The following is a 12376-nucleotide window of genomic DNA, read 5'->3' as shown; positions in this document are numbered from 1 at the left end:
TTGCGAGCCATGCCGGGTCCTGTTCGCGCCTGCCAGCCGCTGATAGATCAATAGAGAAAACGTGTCCTAGATGCCCAGCCATGGCACACGACTCCCAGCGCCAGATAAAAGGCGCTCCTAGCTTCTAATTAGACATTATTTTTTAATATCATCACCCCCATTTTGCGGGTTGAAGAAATTCTAGGCATGGTTTGCATTCCCTTATTACTAGATGGTGGGGGTGGGAAGGAACAGATAAAATTGATTCTGCGTCTAATGGAGAGCCTGGCCTGAATAATAACACTTTTCGACGCTCCGCTATCAAATCAGAAGTGCCTCCCAGATAGATCCATCACTGGCTATTAATAGAGATGCACAAAACAATTCTGGAGGAAGCCCCGACAGTCTTAAGCATGCCTGAAAGCTTTGTCATCTCTCCCTACAATCCCATTATGTGCCACGTGCTTAAGACAACTGCAGAATGAGCTTCTCGCATGCCTTCAGCCGGGCCCTTTAGGAATTGAGATATTAACTCTGAAAATGGAAGTTTGAGAGGGAATAAGGCCCCCACTTGAGACTGGATATTGAGGATTAATTTCTGCAGTGCCTCTTCCTCCGTATCACTCCTTGCCTTCATCAGTCACTTTCTCTATATCTCTTCCCCCTTCTCTCTCTCTCCCTCTCTCTCTGTCACCTCCCTCTCTCTCTAGCCTCCTCTCTCTCTCTCTCTCTCTCTCTCTCTCTCTCTCTCTCTCTCTCTCTCTCTCTCTCTCTCTCTCTCTCTCTCCCTTTTACTCTCGCTCTCACCTTGCTCCAAACACTAGCTCTGTCTCTATCTTTGTTTCTGTTTCTTTCTGTGTGCTCTCTGTACTCTATATTTCCCTCTCTCTCTCTCTCTCTCTCTCTCTCTCTCTCTCTCTCTCTCTCTCTCTCTCTCTCTCTCTCTCTCCCTTTCTCTCTCTCTGCCAGCTCCTCTCTCCTCCCCACCTTCACTCCTGCCTCTCTCTCTCTCTCCCTCTCCCTTCCCCTTCCCTCCATCCCTCTCTCTCTCTTTCTCTCTCCCTCTCTCCCAACTCCCCCATGCAGGATTAACATGGGCTTCCTCTTCCACTGTCACTCTGCATTTCCAAAACAAGGCCACTTACCGTACCGTAAAAAAGTGACATGCAATTTACGTGGGGGGGGCATGGTTATTGGAAGGGTTGGGGGGGATACTTTGGAGCGTGAACAGGGAGTGGGTTCAGAGGTGGGGTGGGGGACAGGGGGGAGACATTTCACAGGAGGAGGGAACTGGGGTGGGAGAGTTTAAGCGATGGAATCATGTACGATCTGATCACGTTAAAGATGCTATAATAAGGAAAAAAAGAACCAGACAAGAGATCTGTGTTATTCTTTTATCGTTTAGCATGGAGGAATATGTACACACCTGAAGGAAGCCTGGTTTTCACACTGAGCTACAGGTATATGTCTTCACAGTGTTATGAAATGGGTTTTTCTCCCTCATCTTAAAAGAAACGGCAGATGTCTCTGTGGCCCCGTGATATGAAAAATTCAATTTAAAAGGATGAGAGAAAGAATGGTGTGCGTCCTATTTTCATTCCCCCACACCCAGAGATATGAGAATGCCGCTCTATTGTGAAAGGGGAAATGATGCCAATCGGGCTGCCGAGAAATTCCTTCATAATTCAATTCAATTTCCTCCAAATCCCAAAGGCAAGCTGCGGTGCCAAGGAGATGGTGTGGGTGAGGTAGGCGAGATGGAGGGAGATGGATGGAGATGGAGGGATGATGAAGGAGAGGGGGAGAGTGACAGATGTCGGGTGAAGGCGGGTCAGAGGGGAAAGGCGAAAGAGCACGGAGCTGGAGGGGGAGAGAGGAGAAGTAGGAGGTGTAATAACCGCCATCATCCGGCGGCCCGTCCGGGTGATGGACAGCAGGGAGGAGCCTGTGAGGTCCAGGTTCACTCGAGGGTCGGCAGCCACGGGGCCCAGACGCGTGTCTCTGTGGTTCTGCCTGAAGGAGCAAGACAGTAGAGACAAGACATCCGGTGGCCATCAGAGGAACACGTGTGAGGTGTCTGTGGGGACTCCACATGTTTCTGAAAAAAAGGCACAGATTTAAAGTCTGATTTAAAGTCTGTTACTGCTTAAATGATGAGAACTTGTGACTTTCTAGTTAGTTGACGTTACACCTGCAAATTAACTTATGGTTCTTGTACAATCTGAATCCATTAAGGTGTTAGATAGTAACACATGACAGACAGAGAAAGAGAGAGAAGATATGGGCAGAGAAAGATGGAGAGAGAGAGTGAGACAAAGAGAGAGACAGGGAGAGAGAGAGAGAGAGAGAGAGAGAGAGAGAAAGAGAGAGAGATCTCCTTGTGCTGCAGGCTTGTGTGAGGATCAATGAGCCAGCTCCTCTGAAAGGCGTGTAGAGCACAGAAAAAATGAGTCAAATGAACAGATATGACAATGAAGGAGTGAACCACAGCGTGGAGGCAGCGTGCACCAAATCAGAGAGCGCAGAGCAGGAGACAGAGGACCGCACACCCATCTGGGTTTGTTTTTCTGTCTGACTCTCACCTTCCTCTTTGGAGGGGAGTTATTTCTATTTATTTATTTATTTTTATGCTCAGTATCTGGGCGGTGGGCAGCAGAGTCTTCAAAGCGTAGAAGCTTATCAAAGAGACACAGAGGAGAGAAGAGGACACACCAAGGTGGAGGGAAGGTGGGGGTGAGGTGGGGGTGGGGGGTTTAGGGCCGGCGGCTACGCGGGGACGGACGACGTCTGATCACAGGACTGCAGTTGAGAATGAGAGCGAAGCAAGAGGAAGGATGTGGCGGTCAGGCCCGTCTTGTGTCCTCTATGCTAATCAGGTCTGTGGAACTCAGTCGTGTCCCTCACCGTCCCACAGACGCCTTCCGTCTCCACGCAGACGCGTCGCCATTGTGAAGCCGTCGTGCTGACAGATTGCACCGTTTGCTCAGGGTCACGTGACAGTGCATGGCACCGGTGAGAACGAACGAGCGAAAATCCGCCTGCTCTTCATGTGTTTGCTGACGGGCTTTTCACCTCAGACCACTTGAGAGCACCACCCGGCGCCCTGTTTGCCCCGGGCGTGCGGTTCTACTGCCCCCTCCCCGCTCGTCTGCCCCGTGGAGCTCTGCGCGGGGCAGCTCCAAGTGTGCCTCGTACCCCCCTCCTCCTACCCCAGAGCTTAGCCACCTCTCCTGGGTGTTAAACCTAATCCCCTGCTGTGTCTGGCGCTGTAATACCCTCCTCTTGCCTTTGTTCTCTGTGAATTTCTCCTGCTTATTCAATCTCTCGTGCCAGGCCTGTTAATACTTTTTGGCTGGTGTAATGTTGCCTTCGTATTCAGCACCCACCTGGGCCTCCACCCTCCTGGGCCTCCGCCCACCCCACCACATCCCGCCTTGGGCCTTACCCGCCTCTCTTAGCTTCCAGGCTGCCTCTCAGTCTCCAGACTTTGGCTGCCGTGCCACACCCCCCCGGTCGTCTCTCCCTGGGCCACGGCTGCCACCACTCTTGTCCCTCTCCGAACCGCGCCGGCCCGACACCGCCCACACCGCCATACCCCCGGTTGAGCTCCATCAGCTTCCCTGCCTCAAACTCCGGTAATCCCCCCTCCCCGCCCCCCTCGCCTGGCCCCGAAGGAAGAAGACAAAGAAAAAGTCTCCCCAGTGCTCTGCCAATCTCCTTCCAGCCAAGCGAAAGCTCTAACTCCTCCACCTCTGCCTCCCCACCCTCCCAGGCAGCTTGAAGGCTCTTTGGCGTACGTCCCCATTCCCTGGTCCCCAGCCTCCCCCCGCTGCCCCCAGCTGCCCCCCGCTGCCCCCCGCTGCCCCCAACTGCCCCCAGCTCCTGCCTGGCCCGGTGCTCCTCAGCAGGCAACAGTAGTCTGCACCGAGACAGGAGTCTGTTTCCTGTCAAAGGAGCTGCAGCCTCCGGAGCTCAGAGAGGAAGTGCTGCTGACTCTGGAGCGATGCCCAAGGAGACGTTTAAGCACAGGATCCATATTTAAAAAACTAAACGCCCCCCTTTTCTACATTTAAATAGTAATGTGGCTTCCTGGGAACCTTTTAATCACAGACTCAGCTGTTCTTGTGGAGAATACAGGGTCTGGGATGGAAGTAATAATCTCGACTGCGTTATCATAACTATGCTAATGCCTCCCAAATAAGATTGTTCCCATAAGTACATACATTGCACTCATTTTCCTGCATGAGGGAGGATTCTGCATATGTCTCTTGCCACAGATCAAACAGGTCAATTTGCATCCAGCATGAAATATTGTAAATACTACATTTCTCTTTGTTTTACAGTAGATCGATGTGATTAACATTCTTCACAATGACATTTTGCAGAAGCTGAAACTGCCATTAATGTCAGTGCTCACGTTTTCTGAGAACAGCAAGTACCTTCACACATCAAATTGAATAAGACAATGGAAGGAAAGGAGACATTAAAAGGTTTGGCTTCGAGAAAAATAGCACCTTACCCATACAGTACCTTTCTTCTCTCTCCCCGTCAATCCTTACTTCTCTCTTTTACTCACACACACACACACACACACGCACACGCGCACACACACACACTTGTTGGGCGGAGGTTGACAGTGAAGCGGTGGGCGCTGTGATACTATGTTAGTTTCCTGAGGAAGTCTATATAATTACTGTGCAGTCGAAACACAGCTCAGCGAGTGTCAGCGTTCAGCACAAAACCGGAGCTTGCAGAAAGATAACTGATACGTGCACACAAAAACAGCGTTCACTGTGCACGTGCACGGGCGTGCAAGCGTGCGAGCTGAAAGCACAGGCCTGCTTTACATTCACTAGTTACTAGCACACGTCTCACGTCTCCGGAGCAAATTATAGTGACAAAGTTGGAGGAGCAGAACGATGTAGAGACGAAGATAAACAGATAAATAAAGGAATGGAGCAGCAGCCATGAGCAGAGATGTAGGAGTGGAGAAGAGTTTGGAGTGATGGAGATCAGGCAGCACTTCAGAGTGTGAGCTGATAACAACGGTGGTGATGATGCCACTTCTATATGTTGGAAATGCCTGTTAATGGGGCTTTTATATATGCTGAAATGGTGTTTTTAATGACTCCAATACCTGCGCTAGAACCACTCTACTGGGCACGCAGTCATATTTGAGTGTGTTTGTGACATTGTGTGAGTGCATGTGTAGGTGGGTCTTTGTGTGTGTGTGTGTGTGTGTGTGTGTGTGAGTGTGTGGAGGTGCGAATGTGTTCGTGCAGATGTGAGGGTATAGGTGGGCTTGTGTTGGTGTAGGTGGATGTGTGTGTGTGTGTGTGTGTGTGTGTGTAGACGGGTGAATGTGTGTGTTTAGGTGCGTGTCTGTGTTTGTGTAGGTGTGCGTGGGTGGGCGCATGTGTTTGTGTAGGTGTACAAGTATGTTTATATAGGTCTGCAAGTGTGTGTGTGTGTGTGTGTGTGTGTGTGTGTGTCCTGCTTTTGTGCTATCGATCTCCACCTGCCCTCAGTGAGAAGGGAACCAGGGCAGAAAAGAGAATCGAGTTCTTCTGCAGTATCAGTGATTTCCTCTGTTTTGTGGCTGTGTGTGTGTGTGTGTGTGTGTGTGTGTGTGTGTGTGTGTGTGTGTGTGTGTGTGTGTGTGTGTGTGTGTGTGTGTGTGTGTTAGTGTGTGTGTGTGTGTGTGTGCGCACGTGTGTGCACGAGTGAATGAGGATGCATATTATATGTTTTCTGTGGCTCCTTGAACGTATGAGTATTTTGTTTCTTTGCGTGTAGGGGGGTCATTAGAGTGGGTTGAAGACTGAGGTCATCTTCACAGTAATATTAGGACATTTAATTACAGCGTTTTCACACAGTGAGGAGACAGTGAACGTTCCTCTCTAGCTCTGCCTTCCTCAACAGTGCCAGTGAAACGTTTCCTCGCTAATTGCCCCTCAGAAAATTGCATATTGAAAAAGTCTCTCGAAGTGCGATATTACAGATTTGGAGGTCAATTAACCTAGTTAGGGGCCCCCAAAGTTTTAATTAGTTTGTAATGACCAGGCGGAATGCTCTTCATCCTGCAGCTGCCACACCGGAGAGTGACGTTCTCGACGGCCAATCCCGTGCAGGACATGCAGGACTCCTCCCAGCAGAGCTACTACGACAGCGGCCTGGAGGAGTCCGAGACCCCCAGCAGCAAAAGTTCCTCAGGCCCGCGCATCGGACCGCTGGCCCTGCCGGAGGACCACTACGAGCGCACCACGCCCGACGGCAGCATCGGCGAGATGGAGCACCCGGAAAACGGTGAGCGCTGCGTTTCCCGAACTTTCAGCCCATCGGTCTCGAGATCCTGCCGCAGTGCTGCAGGTTGTGTTCGAACCTGCTGAAACGGCCTCTTCGTCTTCCTACCCTTCCTCACCAACATTTGCTGCGTTAGTGTTTATCTATTTATTTATTTGTTTTTTTTGTTTGTGTTTTTTTTTTTTTTTTTTTACAGTAGGCGAATATATGTGTGTTGTGTCAGGAGTTGAGTCAGCAGTAGCTGTGTCCTCTCCATCAGCAGAGCCGCCATCGCAACTCCAGATCATTCTTAATGGCCTCCTCACACAAAGAGTTGTAATTAAAACCCTCCTGGGCTAATGGAGCATTCGGGCTCCAGATAAATCTGAGGCGTGCTCGTCCAGACAGCCGACCCTGCAGCAGACGCCTCGGCCCCCTTCCTTCGTCCTTTGTGTCTATTTTCTTTTCTTTCTTTCATTCGGCAGCCTCAGACGCTTGCTAATGAGCGGGTGCTGAAGCCGTGACGTGTCCTGCTTCCTGCGTGCGCTTCGCGCCTTCGACAAAGCAAACAGAAGTGCATTTGTGCACCTCCTTCTTGTGAGAAGAAACATCCTGACAGCTGCTTCCTCGCTTAAACGTACACTTCTTTCATTCTCCTCCGTACAATTTAATATCCATTACCACTGCGTTCTTTTCAGAACGTCTGTTTGTGTTTTTTCTCTGCGTTCGTTTAGTTCAGAGCTTTGTACCTGGTTCGCCATTAGTGCAGCGAGCTTAATTACTTCTCCGGTTTAGAGCTCCGTCTCCAGAAGCGCGGTCTCGTCCCTCGGTGTGACGTCGTTGCCCCCCCCCACCGCCGCGCCGCGTGCTGGGAGCCGAACGTCCCACGCGGGGAGCGGCTGTCGACTCACTGGTTGCCAGTGGCTTCCAGGGGGCCGGGCTTTTGGAAGCCGAAATGTCAGCGGCTCCCTGCGTCTGAATTCATGCACGGTGCACCTGTGACGTGAGGCTTCTGTCCAACCGTGGCGGAGGGGCTCGGGACTTTTGCAATCACAGAAGGCGTCGTCACTGTGCCGCCGGTTACCGTGGCACATTAGGAGAATGAAACAGGCAGGTCTGGGAAATGGGCCTCTGATTTAGTCAGAGTTTGATCTAGAGGAGACCGAGACCGACAGCGTCACGGGCCCCAGCACACCACCCACCCGTCTCCCAGCTGAGCACGCAGACCCCGGGAGATGGGCGAAGCAGCCCGGAACCAGAGGTAGACCTAATTAAAATGTGATTCTCACCTCAGGGAGATTATGGAGAAAGCCCTTACTGAGAGGGCTTGAAAAATGAATTTAGAAAGACAAGAACTCTTCTCCCTCCCACCCTCCCTCCCTCATTCCCTCCACCCATCACCTGTAAAGCTACATCTCCCCCACCACAGCCTGTTGGGGTTTTTGGCGGGTGACTGTGAGTGGCAGGGTGACAGGCAGGCCTGGCAGAGACGTTTTGCTCAGTGCCGCACGAATGATCGACACACGGTGAGGTGGAGGTGGGGCTTCACTACGTTTAAGGTGGGACACGCGGCTCCGTGAGTCACACGCGGCTCCGTGAGGGACACGCGGCCCAGCGAGGCCGAGACCTCAGCAGCCCGGAGGCTGAAACAACACAGCAGCACCGTGACAACGCGGCCTTTTCGCTTACGCCAAATCTCCCATCCCGCTCGCCGACAGCCAAACCAAGACGGGGGGTGGTGGGGTGTTATGACTGTGTTATGATTCAATCTCTCGTCCAGCTCCAGGTTTCTCCTGCCAGACGCCACGTCTGAGATTTTTGTTGTTCTTGTTTTGTTGATTTGTTTTGTTTTGTTTTTTTTTTCCCTCTGGCCTTTAAGAAATGTCAACAGGAGACGTAGTGTGAGTGTCGCTGCACTGTGGCGTGGTGTCGACTATCATTTCGTCACCCCAGATAATCGGTTCCTCAGTCCCAGACTCCCCGTCCCTAAGCTCTGACGTCCAGTGCTCAGCAGGCTGTTTTGCTCGTTTCCTGCGTGATCTCTTTTCCTCCAATTTTCCATGCAACACATGTCAATATCGCCCCCGGCACCAAACACGTGATACCTTTAATTGTCTCAGAACACTGCAGATCGCTTTACCAAAACCCCAGGTGCTGTCGGCACACACTCTCCCCATCTCTCACCGGCCCGTTCACCGCAGCTCGCCTCCTCGCCCTGGTACCATGTTTTAAATTAAGTAGATATGCCGTCATAAAAGAAGATTTCTTAGCGTTTGTTGGTGTTACTTGTGAATTGTGTTATAGAGTAAAACCAGTAGCAGATGTTTGATTTATAGACTTCATCACTGCACACAATGGCCTTCATCCATCACAAACCACTGTAACAAAATACATTTACAAATGCATTCCAGTAAGACATCGGTGGCATGCCCCAGTTATTAATACTGTTTTTGCTCTAAATGAGAAGCTCTATATTATATGTGTATTTAATTTGTGAGTGATTTAGATGATAGATCAGTGGCCATTAGTCAGATGTCTGAGATCAGATGCTGTAGATCAGATCGTGGGATGTTCTCTGACACGCAGACACAGACTGGGGCTGCGCCTCCTTTAAATCCACCGTGTTTTACGTAATCAAACACACTGGCATGATCGGATGCTCCTGGCGCTGATTAGCAGGATTAGCCGCAGTTGGGTTGGGTTGGAAGCGAGCTCTGCAGGGGGCAAGTTTCCGAGAACATCTCAGGGTCCTAGCTGCATCATTCACACTGGTGCCGTTCCAGCAATTTCCATCGTGGTATCGCGTCAGGAATGTTTATAATAGCAGAACTCTATAGGAATCCTCCACCTTTTTCTGCTTGCTCAAGGAAGTGCTTATATGTCGACTCTAGGGTGTTGAAAACTGGTGTTAACCTACATATTTAAACCACTGTTTACAACCCGGCAGTACCCCGAAGTCATTGTGAGGTTAGTGTATCCCAACAGGTGATAGCATCCTCCCTAACCCAAATTTGTAGCGGATTCCGGAGCAGAAAACCTTTGAAGCGTGTTACTATAGTACCAGCTTGATCTCCTTTGATCCCTGATCAGACTGATGTGTGATGTAACAGTGTAGCCCGAGTGTGTATGAGAGGCGAGTGTGTGTGAGAGGCGCCTGCACTGCTCGTAGATTCCATGGTGAACTCACACATTCAGACATGTCTCATACATATAAGCATCCTTCACATCTCGTCTCAATTTCTCACTCTCCCTTGTGTACCCCCCCCCCCCCCACCCCCCATTCATTCACTCTGTGTGGTGCTTTCCTCTGAGCGAATGCTATGGTTGGCTTCCTGATATCGGTGCTACTCTATTTGATTCTCATGTAACATGATCTGTCACTATTGATTTCTCTGGCTCTGTGTTTGGGTGTGAGCTGTGGGCTCCTGTTTGGGTGTGAGCGGTGGGCTCCTGTTTGGGTGTGAGGGGTGGGCTCGTGTTTGGGTGTGAGGGGTGGGCTCGTGTTTGGATGTAAGCGGTGGGCTCGTGTTTGGGTGTGAGTGGTGGGCTCGCATTTGGGTGTGAGGGGTGGGTTCCTGTTTGGGTGTAAGCGGTGGGCTCCTGTTTGGGTGTGATGGGTGGGTTCCTGTTTGGGTGTAAGCGGTGGGCTCCTGTTTGGGTGTGAGCGGTGGGCTCCTGTTTGGGTGTGAGGGGTGGGCTCGTGTTTGGGTGTGAGGGGTGGGCTCGTGTTTGGATGTAAGCGGTGGGCTCGTGTTTGGGTGTGAGTGGTGGGCTCGCATTTGGGTGTGAGGGGTGGGTTCCTGTTTGGGTGTAAGCGGTGGGCTCCTGTTTGGGTGTGATGGGTGGGTTCCTGTTTGGGTGTAAGCGGTGGGCTCCTGTTTGGGTGTGAGGGGTGGGCTCCTGTTTGGGTGTGATGGGTGGGTTCCTGTTTGGGTGTGAGGGGTGGGCTCGTGTTTGGGTGTGAGGGGTGGGTTCCTGTTTGGGTGTGAGGGGTGGGCTCCTGTTTGGGTGTGATGGGTGGGTTCCTGTTTGGGTGTAAGCGGTGGGCTCCTGTTTGGGTGTGAGGGGTGGGCTCCTGTTTGGGTGTGATGGGTGGGTTCCTGTTTGGGTGTGAGGGGTGGGCTCGTGTTTGGGTGTGAGGGGTGGGCTCCTGTTTTGTGAGGGGTGGGCTCCTGTTTGGGTGTGAGGGGTGGGCTCCTGTTTGGGTGTGAGGGGTGGGCTCCTGTTTTGTGAGGGGTGGGCTCCTGTTTGGGTGTGAGGGGTGGGCTGCTGTTTGGGTGTAAGTGGTGGGCTCCTGTTTGGGTGTGAGTGGTGGGCTCCTGTTTGGGTGTAAGTGGTGGGCTCGTGTTTGGGTGTGAGGGGTGGGTTCCTGTTTGGGTGTAAGTGGTGGGCTCCTGTTTGGGTGTGAGGGGTGGGCTCCTGTTTGGGTGTAAGTGGTGGGCTCGTGTTTGGGTGTGAGGGGTGGGTTCCTGTTTGGGTGTAAGTGGTGGGCTCCTGTATGGGTGTGAGGGGTGGGCTGCTGTTTGGATGTGAGGGGTGGGTTTCTGTTTGGGTGTGAGGGGTGGGCTCCTGTTTTGTGAGGGGTGGGTTCCTGTATGGGTGTGAGGGGTGGGCTGCTGTTTGGATGTTAGCGGTGGGCTCCTGTTTGGGTGTGAGGGGTGGGTTTCTGTTGCTCCGTCTCTCTCCTGCTCTGCTGAAATCGCTCCTCACCGCCTCGTGATTTTGCTCCAGTGCTGAGGTTTCTTACACCTTCCCCTAGCCAACGTTTCCCCGAGATGGCTATTAAACCACTCTTTAGTGACTCACTACGAAAATGTAACACCATTATATTTAAAAGTTGTGGAAATTTTTTAATGTGTGAATATTCAATCTTGGGAGTGGGAGGTCAGGTATTAAGACTTGTTTTTCTAATGTGAGAAAACACGTCGAGGTGGTCAGCGAGAGTTTGTGTATCTTGTGAAGTGCACTGGCACTGCAGCAGTAACAGGGCTTGATTAATAAAGCCGTTCCGAGACTCGTGCCATGCTGAACCGTATCTGCACAGACAATAACCATGGAGCAGTGCAATTATTTCTTCAATGGTAATTAGCTGTTATATCTGATTTCATTGTCAATATAACAATTCACCCAATCATCTAATCATTTCAAATGAGTGTAGCTGAGTGTATTTAAGAATGTTTCTGATTAGAAACAAGATAAACATGCACAACTCATGGATGATTGATAGAAATTACACTTGCATTTATTCATAAGCATTTGCCAGATAACTGTGTGCTTAATGAAATGATTTACTATTTATCCAGATAACTTAAGAAATAACACATTTCATAACAATGACCTGATATAACTGAACGTGTTAATCAAATGCTTAGCTAAGAGTGTTCGCTAAGCATTAGCTAAGAAAACACAGAGCTGAAAATGACATTTTCTCCATATGCTTCTTCTGCGCGTTATCCAAAGCCCTTATCCGGATGTGCATACGACGACATCCAGTTCTACTTTCTGTTATTAATATTAACGCCGTGCTGTGCTGGCGTGTGCACATGGTTGAAGTAACAGGTTGAGTGTTGTAATCTCTCTTAATTGGACTTGTTTGATTGGAGGAACCAGGTGCACAACTTGTTTCTGTCTGAGTGGCAGCATGGAGAATAGTGACATGCATGAAAACGCCTGTTTTCACTTGGCTACGGCATGAGATGTTCGCTCGGTCTGTCTCTCCCTCTGTCTCGATCTCTCCCCCTGTCTCTCACTCTCATTCTTCGTCTCTGACTCACTCCGTCTCTCTGGTTCTCTCTTGCTCACTGTCTCTCACTCACTCCCTTGTTTCTTTGCTCTTGCTGTCTTTTGCTGTCTCACTCTGTCACAGTCTCACTCTGTGTTGTAGTCTCGCTCTGTCTCATGGTCTCTCTCATGCTGTCTGTCTATCTCTGTCACTCTTGCTTTCTGTGTCTCACTTGCTGTCTCTCAATCTGTCTCACTTTCTTTCCATCTCTCTCTCTCTCTCTCTCTCTCTCTCTCTCTCTCTCTCTCTCTCTCTCTGGCTCTGCATTGGAGAGGAAAAGGAAGAAATGTATCTCAGATAATGCATCACTCCTTTCTGAGAAGAGGCTGTTTG

At 50.6% G+C, this 12376-nt stretch overlaps 1 protein-coding gene across 1 annotated transcript in view; it reads left to right on the top strand.

Annotated features, from left to right (window-relative positions):
• The window catches only part of pcdh1a (protocadherin 1a), a 60054-nt gene that overhangs the window by 33815 nt on the left and 13863 nt on the right, over window positions 1-12376 (top strand). Inside the window, exon 4 of the mRNA XM_077019316.1 lies at window positions 6066-6285. Within this exon, the coding sequence (XP_076875431.1) occupies window positions 6066-6285 (220 nt within the window). The remainder of the gene's footprint in view (window positions 1-6065; window positions 6286-12376) is intronic.

The sequence above is a fragment of the Brachyhypopomus gauderio genome, chromosome 10 (genome assembly GCF_052324685.1).
Source record: "Brachyhypopomus gauderio isolate BG-103 chromosome 10, BGAUD_0.2, whole genome shotgun sequence".
NCBI classification, from domain to species: Eukaryota; Metazoa; Chordata; class Actinopteri; order Gymnotiformes; family Hypopomidae; genus Brachyhypopomus; species Brachyhypopomus gauderio.
Note: the sequence above shows the minus strand (reverse complement) of the source record. Positions and strands in the feature narration are given on the sequence as shown.